This window comes from Carassius carassius, chromosome 6 (assembly GCF_963082965.1).
Source record: "Carassius carassius chromosome 6, fCarCar2.1, whole genome shotgun sequence".
NCBI lineage: Eukaryota > Metazoa > Chordata > Actinopteri > Cypriniformes > Cyprinidae > Carassius > Carassius carassius.
In genome coordinates this window covers 1209650-1224840 of record NC_081760.1, presented here as the reverse complement: position 1 = coordinate 1224840, position 15191 = coordinate 1209650, and the positions used below count along the sequence as shown (strand labels likewise).

At 36.9% G+C, this 15191-nt stretch overlaps 1 protein-coding gene across 1 annotated transcript in view; it reads right to left on the bottom strand.

The window, feature by feature from the left end:
- LOC132142168 (lipopolysaccharide-responsive and beige-like anchor protein) overlaps positions 1-15191 on the bottom strand; it is a 204301-nt gene that overhangs the window by 80831 nt on the left and 108279 nt on the right. The window contains exon 36 of the mRNA XM_059551824.1: positions 12601-12767. Within this exon, the coding sequence (XP_059407807.1) occupies positions 12601-12767 (167 nt within the window). The remainder of the gene's footprint in view (positions 1-12600; positions 12768-15191) is intronic.

The following is a 15191-nucleotide window of genomic DNA, read 5'->3' as shown; positions in this document are numbered from 1 at the left end:
ACTGTGATCTGAATCAGATGGAAACAGAACTGCACTTCCTAACAGAATGCCCCAAATACACGGACATACGGACAGTGTTCTCTGATAAAATACAGCAGATCCATCACACATTTAAAATTCTCCCGAACCAGGAGTAATGTCAGGCGAACAGCATATTACCCCATATTACCCCATTAAGATTCAAAGGACTTTAATTAAAATAATAGCGCCTTCAAATATTCATTATGATCAGGCCCTCTGAGGTACAAGTAAAATTCATTTTCCTTCACCATAAATGAGTTTAATCTTCAAAAGCTTGCTTAATTTGTAATAGAACCAACTAATTTCAGGCAAGGGTGTAATTTGTTATCAAATTAAACTATTTTTTCTGCTGTAATGCACAACGGCACGAGCAATTAATTACACAAGTGAACACAAAAGAAGAACTGATTTTGAAACCGAAGTGTGATGTTCAAGGAAGGATGTGATAAGATAATGGTTTCATCTAAAGGATCTTGAGGGGAGAGACGACAGCGAATGGCTTTAGCAGTAGCTCTGTAGCAGATTTACTGTAGACGCTGTGAAATATTACTCTCCAAGTCCATTCTGTTCTGTGGAAGTGAGAAGAAGTTTTATCGTGCAACAGGACCTCCTCCACACCCAGGCCAAATAAATCAGGATAACGGCCACTTAAGAGCCCTCACTAGTGCTCACCTTATTTTTTACGCCCGCATACTTTAACAATCGAGAGCAACTACTCTGGTTCGACCAACATTAACAACTGATTTAAGACAGGAAAAGGAGATGTAATTTTTGTGAGCAATGCATTTCAAATGTCTACACACAGTAGTATGTAGTAGTAGTATGACTTCTCTAATAAAACAGCATTTATTTTGTTGTGATTTCCAAACATGGCTCTCTCCTAAATGAATGGCAAACACGATGGGCTGTGCTTTCTCCTCACAAAACTTAGTGTACTGAACTGAGCATGTTGACGCCTCTATTCTATTGATGTCTCCGTTTAAATAAAAATAAATAAAATAGAAATTCTGCTGGTTGATGGGTGAATATTGGGTGGGTGATTCCAGTGCTACATGAGAATGCAAACACATAAGAGACAGATGTATGAACAGGAGTGCAAACTTTTGTTATTGTAAATAATTATGACTGTAATTATGTAACTGTAATTTTTTCTTTTAACGTTAGGAAGTTGAGGGTATTTAAAAACATGTTGCTGTTTCCTACACTGGTTATTTGAAACCTAAAAAAAGGTTCCTTTAACTAAGGGGACATTATAGTTTTTTTTACACACACAAAACAATACTACCAAACTAAAATTAAAAAAAACATTTGCTAAATAATTTTTAAAGTCAATGCTGGATCTGTGAGAATTAATGGATTCATGTTTACAGTGCAAAAAATGGCTTTTCATACTTAGTATTTTTCTTCAAAATATCAAAAAAATTTCTTAAATCAAGATACTTTTACTAGATAAGCCAAATGACTTAAGATATCTAGTCTTGTTTCCAGGGGAAAAAAAACGAAATTACATGCATTTTTATGTAGCAGTGGGGTAAGTAAAGTATTCTTAAAACAATAGTATTTTAATTACAGTAGCAGATCATTTATTTGCTTTAAGCAAATGCATAATTTAGTTTAAATTTGAAAAACTAAACAAGACTATTTAAATTTACATTTTTGCATTTAGCAGACGCTTTTATCCAAAGCGACTTAAAGTGCATTCAGGCTATGCATTTGTTTTTTAAAAATGTATATATCTTAAGTTATTTGGCTTATCTAGTAAAATTATCTTGATTTAAGAATTTTTTATATTTTGACTAGAAACAAGAAAAATACTAAGTAAGGTAAGCCATTTTTTTGCAGTGTAAACATACCTACAAATATGCACAATATTCACAATCTAATGCCAAAATCCAGGCCTGAGGAACTCAGCAGACACATATCCATTAAACAACAGGCATTGAATGCATTGTGTTCCTATCATCCAGTCTGTCTGTGAATTTCCCTCTATCTAAGTAGCGGCGAGGTGTTTCCATGTGATAGTTTCCTCCGTGTAAATATCCACTACATCATTCTGGCTTCCAGCGTTCATTAATTAAAATGATCACTGAAGGCAGAGAGCCGAGTCAAGGAGCTCCACTCCTGTCATTCTCTGAGAGAGCAGAGATACAGAGAGGATCAATCTGTCTGCAATACAACACTACGCCGGCAAATGCAATTAGTCGAGCAGCTGGAAGCGCGTTCACAGCCTCCTCACTGTGACAATAGAGTCCTAATGAAGGCAAAGGAAGTGTGTGCGTGCATGTAATCCAATCGCCATCAATCCCAGCAGTGCATTCCTCCCAGCAAGTGTTTTCTCAGCATTAATGAATTATTCATCCATCCTCCCCATCCGTTCTTCTAAAGGGGGTTTCTAAAAGGAATTACACCAGTGCCTTCACAAGAAGCTTTTTCGTTCCTGTGGCTCAGTGGTAGAGCATTGCGTCAGCAGTGCAAAAGATCATGGGTTTAATTCCCAGGGAACAAAAATAAATTGTATAGCCTGAATGCACTGTAAGTCGCATTGGATAAAAGCGTCTGCTAAATGCATAAATGTAAATACATTTAAGAAAACAGGCCTCTAGAACCAGGCACGTATCTGTGCAGCATGGATGCAATTAGTAATTAGTACACTCGTAAAAAGCCATAAATGGCAGCGGGGAGTTGAAATTGTCTTATTGCATATGCTGAAAGCAACACTTAAGTCCCTCCTCCAAACGTGCTTGATGTAAACCACATTTGGCGAGAATTTAACATGAGCAGGGACTTTTATAAGCGCTTGTTAGATGTAATTTAAGTCTTTCTTACCCAGTCAGTGGCTGTAAATCTGAACCCGTTTACCAACAGAGATGATGAACAGGGGGCTAATCGTAACGCTGTTTAATACAGATGCCGATCTATTGAGTTAATGAACAAGGGGAATAGATCGGAAAGCGAGCAGTTAACAGTAACACAGAGAGAATCAACAGAGAAGAGGGTCATGTTTCATAATCTCCTCTTTAAAGCTTCAACTGCGCAAGCTACACGTCTACTTGACTCAAGGGAGGTGTCATAATAAACAAAGCATTTAATTAGCCCATGTGTTGAGAATTTCAGAGTGTGTGTGTGTGTGGGGGATTAATAAGCTTTAGTAATAATAAAGTATTATAAGTAAAGTTTTTCTCTACATAATGTGTTTACTGTTTATATTTATTATTTATATATATAAATACACACATACAGTATGTATTTTGAAAATATTTACATGCATTTACGTGTATACATTTAGATTAATATAAATCTAGTTAATATATAAACATTTTTCTTAAATGCATACATGCATGTGTGTGTATTTATATAAACATAATAAATAGACACAGCACACACACATATATTATGTAATTATTAGATTAGATTAATTGTTTGACAGCACATGCTCTTTTGACTTACTTTCCAGAAAGCAGAAAAATGAATAAATAAATAAACCAATGATCATTTAAGGATCATTATGTTCATTTTTAACAATCTATCTTAAGAAGCCCCCTCAAGTAACCTAAAAATTTTGTATTTTTAATTTAGTTAAGGTGCATTAAATGCAGAGGAACTTTCCACCAAGGGTTGCCTACAGTATTTCACCTATTTTCAAAAACACAGTCAAAATCAAATAATATCGTCCAATAATATTTAAAACAACTTCCTGATTTTAAAAAGCATGGAGAACACAGAGGGCTGCACTGTGCTAAAGGAAAAAAAGAAAGCGAGAGTAAAAAGATGGATAGAAGAAGACCAGAGGGTTAAAACTCTAGAAGATAAAGAAAGGAAGTAAGTGAGAGAGAAATATGGATGAGATGGTTAACGGATGTGTCCCTCTTTCTGCTTTCGCTGCAAAAGCCAACTGCTGGGTCACAAAGATAAAGGAGATTTTTTGGTAAATGGTGAAAGTGCTGAAATAAATGACCCGACTGCAGCTGCGTGTAATTACTGCGGCCCAGAGAGTACCAATCTATCACAGTACTTGAGGGGAGAGAGTGCTAAGGGGTTAGTCAAAGGAGATAACCTCTGACTAACTACTGGATCCCAGCAATCAATACTTTCCTGATGCTGTTCCCTGGAAGAGAGCGAGACAGACAGAAAGAGAGGGCCTTAAAAACTTCCCAATTATTGATCAGGGTCTCCTAGCGTGACCTTGCTCTGTCATGGCAGTATACTTTCTTAAGAGCACATGAAACTCATAAATATGAGTTGCTACAGAGAAGTGTGTGTGGTGTTGTGTGTAAAGGCTCTCGCTGCAGCAGAGACCTGTTTGGGACTTTATGTAGGGACGCTCCATTATAAGGCCTCTTCTGAGAAGAGGATGATGGGAAAGGTCGAGGGACGGATAAGAGTGTTGAGCATCACTGTCTCAACAGACAAATCACAGAAGCATGTTGTCTCTCTAATACTGGCACAGCCAATTTTTTTTTTTTTCAGTGAACACTTTGCTGAAATTCAAACATTTAGTTGTGGTTGTTCATGCATGTATGTATTTATTTGATTTACGAGGACATCAAAAATGACTCCTTAAATGGCCTAAACAATATTATTTGCACACTAGATACTTTTGACAACACTTATGTAATAAAGTGCTTCCTGTAGCCATCAATGACATTCCTAAGTCCCTCAACTGGATTTTAGTTTGGCCAGAGAATGAATAAGGCAGAGACGGTCCACTTGTATATATACCATATGAATAAAAGAAATGCACTCATTAACTTTCTGATTAATTAAATGAAAACACATCAAGGCTATCATTTTGCACTGCCTGTAAATTACCATAATGATCATAATAAGCATGCATACTATTTTTGTTCAGTGTTTTTTAAAGTGCCATGTAATGTAAGTAGTTATTGTTTGTCTCAAGCCTTTCTCAAGCCTTGAGTGGGCTGTTGCATTAATTGAATGTCTTTTCCCACTTTCTCTGGAGTGAAAGCATCCTATCGACACTCTATATGTGTTGAAATATGTGCAGATTGTAAAAAAAATAAATAAGATGAAGTAAGACGAGCTCTAAGTTGTTATTTTTAATTTCTATGATACCCTGGTGAACCGTAATGACTAGCACTAAACAGCAGTGTAATATAGCCTAGACAAACATAGAAATTACTGATCTAAGCTGGTCTTTGAATCAAAATCGTGTCTTTTCAGCACTAATTCTGCATTTTCCTTGGAACTCTTGATGTGTCTGTTGAACTCTGGGAGATCTGGAGTATGTGGAGTCTGTCATGCTAACATATGGACAACATCAGCGCTACGGGAGTCGTTAATATGTCCTTCTTTGACACTTTGTTACTATTTCTTACAGTCTGGGCCACTGTTGTGTATATACAGTCAGAGCTAAATGTTTTCATTAGGGATATTTTAATCAATTTCTATAAGGCAGAAGAGGAGAGCTAAGAGAAGCCATTTTCGCATCATTTATGTGATATGTCCCCAGAAATCTGCAGCTGTCAAACCTGGAGATTTACAGATCGACTGGGAAGACATCGCAAGCTGTCAAGCTTTAGGCAGGGAAATGGGACCGATACAAAGCTTTGCATGAGAAAAACATGAATGTGTGGCGGGTCGCCCAACGATGATAGATATTCTGCATAGCTAATCATGTTTACAGCTAACGTCTCAAGCAAGAGGTTGTACGTCTAGGTGTATCGTGTCAGTTTTGTTTGAAAGGGTTTGAGATTCTTTGGTCTAATTTGTTTCCATCGTAGATGAAGCGGGGAGAAAAGAGAGTGAAACAGCTGCTCTCTCTCTGTCTGACCCGCAGTCTTGTGGGATGTTTGTGCATGGTTTCTCAAGTGTTTACAGCCAAACCGAGCCATTAATGGTACGTGTTAAACAGCTTATGAAGAAATGTAAATAAAGCAGGACATGTATATGTTATGACAATGTAATCTGCTAAGCATTTTGGCTTATCTTTGACAGGACCATGCAGGCCAAGTTGATAAACTCATTTGAGATCCTGGAGTTTTAAGTCTCTGGGGTATATTTGTAGCAATAGCCAAAAAAACATTGCATGGGTCAATATTATAGATTTTTCATTAATGCCAAAAATCGTTGGGATATTAAGTAAAGATCATGTTTCATGAATATATTTTGTAAATTTCCTACCGTAACTATATCAAAACTTAATTTTTGATTGGTAATTTGCATTGCTAAGAATCCATTTGAACAACTTTAAAGATGATTTTCTCAATATTTAGATTTTTTTTCCGCACCCTCAGATTCCAGATTTTATAAAAAGTTGTATCTCAGCCAAATATGGTCATATCCTAACAAACCATACATCAATGGAAAGGTTATTTATTCGGCCTTTAAATCATCTCAATTTTGGAAAATTTAAATTGTGTCTGGTTTTGTGGTGCAGGGTCAAAATTATAGTTTGTTATGAGGTAACAATGAATGGGGACAGAAGCTTTCCAGCTTCAAAAAAGGATGAAAAAGCCCCAAGGATATCATCTCTATAACGTATGCACTACAATCCAAGCCTTCTTAAGCCATGCCACTCAATAAGTCTGTAAGTAATGATAAATTAATCAATCTAGTCCATGAACAATCATTCAGGGCTGTGTTTTCCAGAAGCATTTTTTCCCTTTTTACAAATTGGACATTAAAATTCTTTGACGAATAGTAAGATTAAAAGAACATTTACTTACTGTCCATAAACTTTTGAATGGTAGTGTATATCAATACTGGCTGAGCAAATCCTCTAAATGAACATAACTTAAAGACATTATTCTGGCAAACCAGTGAAACGATGCATAGACATTATAACGTGGCTTTAGAAGTAAACATATTGTGATTCAACTTCTAGGTGTGACCCACGTACTCCAGACATCAGAACAATATTGTTGAACTTTAATAATAAGAAAGATGGGTAGAAATCCTATTATGCAATTTTCCTTAAGATTATATCTCTAAAATAGTGGTCCTCAAGAGGTTTCGTTTCAGAACCCAGATTTGGACATCAAGTGCTGGACTAATACAGTACGAAATGTATATTATATAAAAAAATAACAAAAACTCATTGAAAATATACGGTAAGTGTTTTAAATCGAAGTTGAAGATCCATCTCTTTTCTGCCACTTTTACCTGTTCTTGGGGTTTTATGACTCAGTAAATAAAAATACAAACATAATAAAAAAGTCTTTGAAATGTAACATCTCAAAAATATGTTAAAATACTGCCATTATTCCTTGAGAATCATGCTACAGTGCCCAGCGTTCCTCCGCTCCTGATGGACTGGGCATGAAATGACAAAGCACAGGATAAAATACTGATGCTAATATTGATCGTTTGTCCATTACAGGTCAGCTAACTGTCCTGCGAAACAGTTACAAAGCTGTAAGTTTCGATTTCATAAGGCCGATCAATAAGCGAGCATACGGTTTCAATTTTGCCTGCATTGATTTTCTCTATAACACCACAACCCTGCCGCATTCATCTCTCTGAAAGAAGGGAAGATTTGATTTACTGAAGAAAAACTGGAGTGCACATCACAAAGGTTTCTGCCAGCGTGGGTTCCTGACACAGAAAAGATGGATGTCCCCGGGCCTTTAGCCCTGAGGAGCTCCATTAGAGATCACTGGAGCTGCTGCTGGAAATGACTCGCAATAGAGGAGGAGAGAGAAAGAAAGGGTGTGATGCTGGGAAATGAAAGTAAGAAAACAGATAAAAAAAGAGAGAGTGCAAAAGAAAGAAGAGCTCAAGAATAAGCAGGAGTCTTGAGAACAACCGACAAAACCTTGTATTTCTTAAATAACCAGCTCTTTTCACAAAGAGAATACAAAAAGGTGCAGGTCAGTAGAAGATGGTGCAAAAATACTGATTATCAATGTTGAGTGTTTTCCAATTTTGCAACCCTGTCAGCATGTTTAATCTCAAAATAGAGTAATCATAATAAAACCCTAATTAGTGTGATTGGTATTTCCAAAACAGACAAAAAAAAAAAAAGCATTTTCTGCAAAAAATAAATAAATAATTAAAAAAATATATATATATACAGTACAGACCAAAAGTTTGGACACACCTTCTCATTCAAAGAGTTTTCTTTATTTTCATGACTGAAAATTGTAGATTCACACTGAAGGCATCAAAACTATGAATTAACACATGTGGAATTATATAGATAACCAAAAAGTGTGAAACAACTGAAAATGTCATATTGTAGGTTCTTCAAAGTAGCCACCTTTTGCTTTGATTACTGCTTTGCACACTCTTGGCATTCTCTTGATGAGCTTCAAGAGGTAGTCACCTGAAATGGTCTTCCAACAGTCTTGAAGGAGTTCCCCGAGAGATGCTTAGCACTTGTTGGCCCTTTTGCCTTCTGTCTGCGCTCCAGCTCACCCCTAAACCATCTCGATTGGGTTCAGGTCCGGTGACTGTGGAGGCCAGGTCATCTGGCGCAGCATCCCATCACTCTCCTTCTTGCTCAAATAGCCCTTGATGCCTTCAGTGTGACTCTACAATTTTCAGTCATGAAAATAAAGAAAACTCTTTGAATGAGAAGGTGTGTCCAAACTTTTGGTCTGTACTGTATACACACACACACACACACATTTTTGGGAGCAAATGTTGTTTTATAATTCATGATGCATGTATATTTACAGTAAAAATATTAATTGTAATTGATTTTGCCAAAAAAGGCAAAAGCCAGAAAATGTAAAATTAATAAATACATTTTTACAAGAACATGTTACGTTTACTGATGCACTTATATTTACTATAAAGAGGAAATTCCTACACTGCCTTGCATAACAGGGTCAGACAAAACTGTAAAAGAGGGGATAATGCTTGTACACACCCAGACAGCACATTCTCTAATGATTTGAACAAAATGAGCAACCAAAGATTATCTCGTTCACAGAAATGTTCAACTCTCAAACCATAGTTCTCTCTTCATATCTTTGAGCTTGTGTACTACAAAAATATCCCCTTCTTTCACGCTGTCTATTCTTGATTTGATTTGCTTCCATCTTCCTCATCTTCTCCCTGACAGTGTTTGAGGGTGAGGAACTGCTTTAAGAGCAGGAGCAGAGTGAATTTCCATGCTACATTAGTCCCACCATTAGAATGCAATGAAGAAGAATATGGGAGGAAGACTCATCTGTCCAGAGAGACTCCCGCTCCTCCTCCTCTCTAAAATCACTCTTTATTGTTGTGTCATCTACATGAAAGATCATCTGTCTCTTGACCTAAATAAACATGACCACACTGATGAAACTGAAATAAAGAGAGGGAGAAAGAGGAACGGCAGGCGGACAAAAAAACAAAATCAAAAGAATGGTCTCAGCATTTGTCTGTCTGTCAAACTGAGATCCAATCAAAAAAGAAGGACCATGGACAGTGCCGAATGGGACAGTCCCAAATCAGCAAGCGTGTGTCTTTTCCTTTGTTTGGCGGAGTGCAAAGCCCTATGAGACCTCTATGATAATGCATCCATGAGCGAGAGAGGGAAAAGAGAGAAAAATCACCTAACACCTCAACTCTCCTGAGGACAGGGCTGCTGTAAGCTGGATATTAAGACACAAATTGCATTCAGGCAGGTCAGTAGGTGTCAGATGATATTAGATGCCTGCCATGAGGATACAACAACTACCATCAGCCGGGAAGGAAAATAATATTTTCATTTTCAGCCTTTTATTGAATGGAAACTTTGGGGAATACGTCTTTATAGGGGGGAGCTAGCGGGCTTGCAAATTTAACATTCCCAACAAAAGAGTGTAATCATGGCAGCTGAGTGCCCTTTGAGGGATCGGATTTCATTTCCATGAAGGTGAAAAACAAGATTTCGCTGTGTGTGTGTGTTTTGTCTCTCAACTCTTCAATGCTGCTGTTATCTAAAACGGTGGAAGTGTGTCATTTCTAATGGTTTTACAGCAAAACCAATACAAACAAGAGGCAATCTCTATGAATATTATGCACTTTGGTGTCCCATGATTTTTTTAAGCGCAGAATTAGAGGCACAGATCCTATTAATTTATTTTGACAGCTTATATGAATTTTATTTTCTTCCAATCTTCTTGATATGTTGATATCAGCAGTTAATATCTCAACACTTATGTGTTGACACAATCTGTGGAACTGATATTGCTGTAAAAAATATTTGTACAAATAATTTCTAAGTCATTAATATTTTTTTTTAAAGTGTCAACCCTGTTATCACAAAATTTTCACCCAAAAAGTAGCATCGCAAGAATTCTGTTGTTCTGTCAAATGCATTTTTCAACCCTGTTATCCTTTATATAATATAATATTATATCCATTATCTCCCGCCACATAATAGTTTAATTTAAGATAAATCTACATCTCTGTTTCCCATTGCAGATATTATGCCAAAATGACAAATCACACCATTTTAACCTGCATTTAGATAACAATGCATAACAGACTCAATCACCCTTTTCACCCAAAGTTCAAAGTGAATCACTCCATTCCAGCTTTTCAATCCATGATTAGATAAAATATTAATCCAGTGAACACATGCAGCTGTATGTTGCATTGTGAGTGTGTGTTCGCGTGTGTCCCTTCTTTTACTTCCAGATGTTGTTCTCTCTTCTGTAGTTACCCATCCCCAGCTCTCCGGCATTTTTGCCCATGACCTTCTGGGTAATGGAGCAGAAGTATTGACGTAACAGCAGAGTCTGAATGTGATTTATTAAACACACTCTGAGACTGTGCCAACGTCACCATGCGCCCATCGCATGCTATTACAAAAGTCATCAATAGCTCTGCTACATAAAGCCCAGTAATAGGGAGAGAGCAAAGAGAGAGAACAGAGCGCCCTGACATTATATGACTGCAGACTACTGACAGGAAAGAAGAGCGAGAGAGAGAGAGAGAGAGAGAGAGAGAGCACAACATCTTGATACAACACACTTCAGACAGGTCTCCAAAGCTCCAGCGAACACATTTTGTTAAGACAAAGGACAGAAATTTAACTACAGAGTCAATGAGCTGCTTGGGGTACAAACTAGATAAGAAAAGCAGCGCATGACTTATTCATTAAGGGATATTTCTGTGTGTTTACAGAGATAAATATAGCTCCTTATGTTTCCTTCAGTAATGGCCAAGTAGCATTCACTGGCTTTCATCTCATTCCAACAGCAATGCATCACACACAGAAACCAAAGCAATAAGACATAACCCAGGCTCAGAAGCCTGACTATAAGACTCTATTAGAGCCCATAATGGGCAGAAATGGTTTAGCATATAGAGATTGAGGTGTATAGTATGAGGTCTAATGATTACGGATGATTTGGTATGGGGTACAGTAGGATACAGGTGTACTGTTAAACAGAGGAGAGCTGAACTGTAAAAATATAGCATGTTAATGCTAGACAACATAATTTCATAAATAATTCAGTGCCAGTAACTATGGTTGATACTCCAAGTAGATGGCAGGTATTGCACATTTACGCTGATGACTTCCCAACATAAAATGGAAAAAGAAGTAGTAATAGTAGAAGATGGTGAAGAAGAAGCAATATGTAGCTACTACTGCTGCACAAAATTATGATAAGGACCGAGACACTCATATTTGAGTGTTGTTCATTGGCCATTAAAGAGAAACCAACAAAATAATTAAAATTAATGAGAGAGAGAGAGAGAGAGAGAGAGAGAGAGAGAATTTGACTAATGACATTATTGTATGATTTTCTATACAATTTCTACAGATATCGTGATAATTTTGTTACTGTGAATTCTTTTGGTCACAATAATCAAGCGGTAAAAATCTGATATTGTGACAGCCCTAGCACAAATCTTAATCACTAATCTGATTATTTGGCTTTATCCCAAGTTCCAGTAAGAAAGTAAGTGTGGCTATAAACAAAGTCAGGTTAAAGGGATAGTTGATGATGACACAATTTTCCTTTCTGGGTGAACTATGCCTTTAACCAGTATGCAATACAACAATATACAATAATGCTTTTACTTGGTCATTAGTGGTATAATCAATTTTTTAGATCATCCCGTCCTGAAACAGCAGGTTGGTAGCTCTACGTGTCTACAAACCAAAATTCAGGCTAGATGAGTCAAGTTTTTTTTTACTTCTGTGGCATTACAAGTTTTCGCTTCATTTTCAAGATAACAAAGAGTAAGCTGGTGAATGTATATAATAATGTGTGACCCTGGAGCACAAAACCAGTCTCAAGTCTCTGGGGTATATTGTTAGCAATAGCCAAAAAAAAATTTATTTTATGGCAAAAATCATTAGGATATTAAGTAAAAATCATGTTCCATGAACATATTTTGTAAATTTCCTACCGTAAATATATCAAAGCTTAGTGTTTGATTAGTAATATGCATTGCTAAGAACTTCATTTGAACAACTTTGAAGATTATTTTCTCAATATTTAGATTTATTTGCACCCTCAGATTCCAGATTTTCAAATAGTTGCATCTCAGACAAATATTGTCAGATCCTAATAAACCATGCTTCAATGGAAAGCGCATGTATTCAGCTTTTTTCCATTTTTTTTCTCCGTTTTGCAAAATTTACACTTAAGACTGTTTTTTCTGGTCCAAGTCATATGACTGAGGTTGTACCTGAAAGTGGAGCAGCCCCAAGCTCCGTGTTTATCTGTGAGGATGTTCACAATCTTCTGGATGAGCTGAGTGGATGTGACGTGATCCCGGTACTTGGCGGCCCGGATCAGATGATCGCACATCTTCTCCTCATCGCGTTTCTCAGCGGCATACTGAGCACATTGAGACTGAAGAAAAAACAGCTTTTGTGAGTAATCTGCTCTTATATGCATTAATTTAATCAATGAAGATATTAAACCGTTCTTCAAAATATCTATCCCTGTTTGAAAGCTACAATATATTCTTATCACATACAACCAAGTTGAAGGCACAAGTGTGTTCCTGTGCTACTTTTACCTGAGAAGAATGCTGTCTTTCAGAACGGGAGAAGAAAACAAAGCACTCTGCATCATTAGAGTGTGTGTTGACACCTCAGAGTATGTGTGTGTGTGTGTGTGTGTGTGTTTGTGTGTGTGTGTTTGTGTGTGTGTGTGTGTGTTTGTGTGTTTGTGTGTATCCGGTAACTCCATACACACAGGAAACAAATGGAACTCATGGGTCATTTCCAGCTTGTTGTCACAGTGATTAATAACACTGGACATACATCTGCCATTGCCTTTGGGCTACGCTAAAAAATGTAGAAACTACCCAGAATGCACAAGGAGACATTTTTCTTTGTCAGAATTTGTTATCAGAAAAGCTTTTGAACTCAAAGCACCTCACACTACAAATATCCCTCTGATAAAACTGAAATTCTAGCAAAGTAGAAAAATTAAGGAATGAGCCGGAAACCAATGTCCCAATCAGAATCAATAAATCAGGAGATGTGTAACAAAGCTAGTGAGATCCTGGAATGAATTTAACCCAGAAAAAGCAAAAACAGCCCACTTAGCGCAAAATAACATGGGTTTGTTTTCTCTGATTCTGATGCAACGTCTAGCAAACAGCAATCAAGAGGAAAGGTTACTGCAACCACTAGAGCTTGTTTTAATGTGATTCCCTCTGCTTCATCCATTGCATGTTATGGCCCTAAATTAAATTAGCCTTAGACAGCACCCGCCTCAGATAACAAATACAGTGGTGTGGAAGATGCAGAAGCCTGCCTCTGTAAAGTTAGCGGTAAATGCCCCAAAGTGCCTTCTAATGGGCCCTCCTCTCCAATTTGAGGATTGACTCTTCATGTATGACAGAAAATCCATAGAGATAAATCACATTAGTGGGGCTTCCCTCTCCTAATTATCAATCTGTGTCTCATTTCGACTGATCTTAACTCTGCCGTGACCTTAAAGCCACAAGAAGAGAACTGTGGAATATAAGAGAGATAAAAAGCAAAGGGTGAATCTTTAAATGCGAAACTATTTGGGTGTCTGGCGTAACAAAAGAGCGGGAATAAAGGAACGGAAGGAAAGACAGGGATTTGTCTCTGTTCGATGTGGAAGGTCTCTTAGGTGGGTAACATTCGATTTGATGAACGAATGGAGGAAAAAACAAGCAAAAGAATAGGTTTATAAAAGTAAATATTTTTAAATAGTGTAGTATTATTTTAAGAAGACCTTAAAGGTTTGTAATATTTAGAATTTGTGATATTCATTGAAATAAACCTTTATTCTGAAGGTGATTTCTTAATCACAAACAAACATAGCAATCTTCATCCATATTTTTTCATTGTTCCCTTCAACAACTGATTAACACATTATTAATTAGCCATCATGAGTTCAAACACTTTGGCATAAACAGGCACTTTATCAACTAGTGTCAACGGCACCAAATCCCTGAGCTCCATAATGGGCTTCGCCTTTTTTACGAACTTCCTGATAAATGGCTTCCTTGCAGCTGAACATACAAGAAACATTAAGGTGAGATACACAGCAGTGACATTATCATCACATTCGAGGCTGTTATTCTGAAGTACTTTTGGAAACCCTACAAGGTGAACTTAATTCAAAGTGTCTTGCAGATGTTTAGTAGTCCACTGAAAGGAAGCACAATCTCTAGTCACAGTGCGGCTGAAGCTGAACCCATACAGAAAGAAAGAAAACTATGAAAGCAATGCGTTTATGACTTCAGACAGAGTAATCATCCACATCTCCAAATGTTCTGTGCTCTGGAGAACTGAAACAGACAGGGTCAGCACTTGTTTCCTTCAACGGACTACACCCATGACAAAACATTACAGCCATATTATTGTTAAGATCTGTATGGTCTACAGTAGTCTAGAACTATTAATTCAGCACTTCAATAAAGGCCCCAAATAAAATGCATATTTCTGAGTTTGACAAAAGTAGGCAACTGGATTAACAAGATATGTGACCCTTAAGTACAAAACCAGTCTTAAGTCTCTGGGGTATATTTATAGGAATAGCCAAAAAAACATTGTATGGGTCAAACTTATAGATTTTTTTTTTTATTCCAAAAATCATTAGGATATTAAGGTAAGATCATGTTCCATGAAGATAGTCTGTACATTTCCTACTGTAAATATATCAAAACTTAATTTTTGATTAGTAATATGCATTGCTAAGAGCTTAATTTGGACAACTTTAAACACGAATTTCTAAATATTTAGATTTTCTTTGCCCCCTCAGATTCCAGATTTTCAAATAGTTGCATCT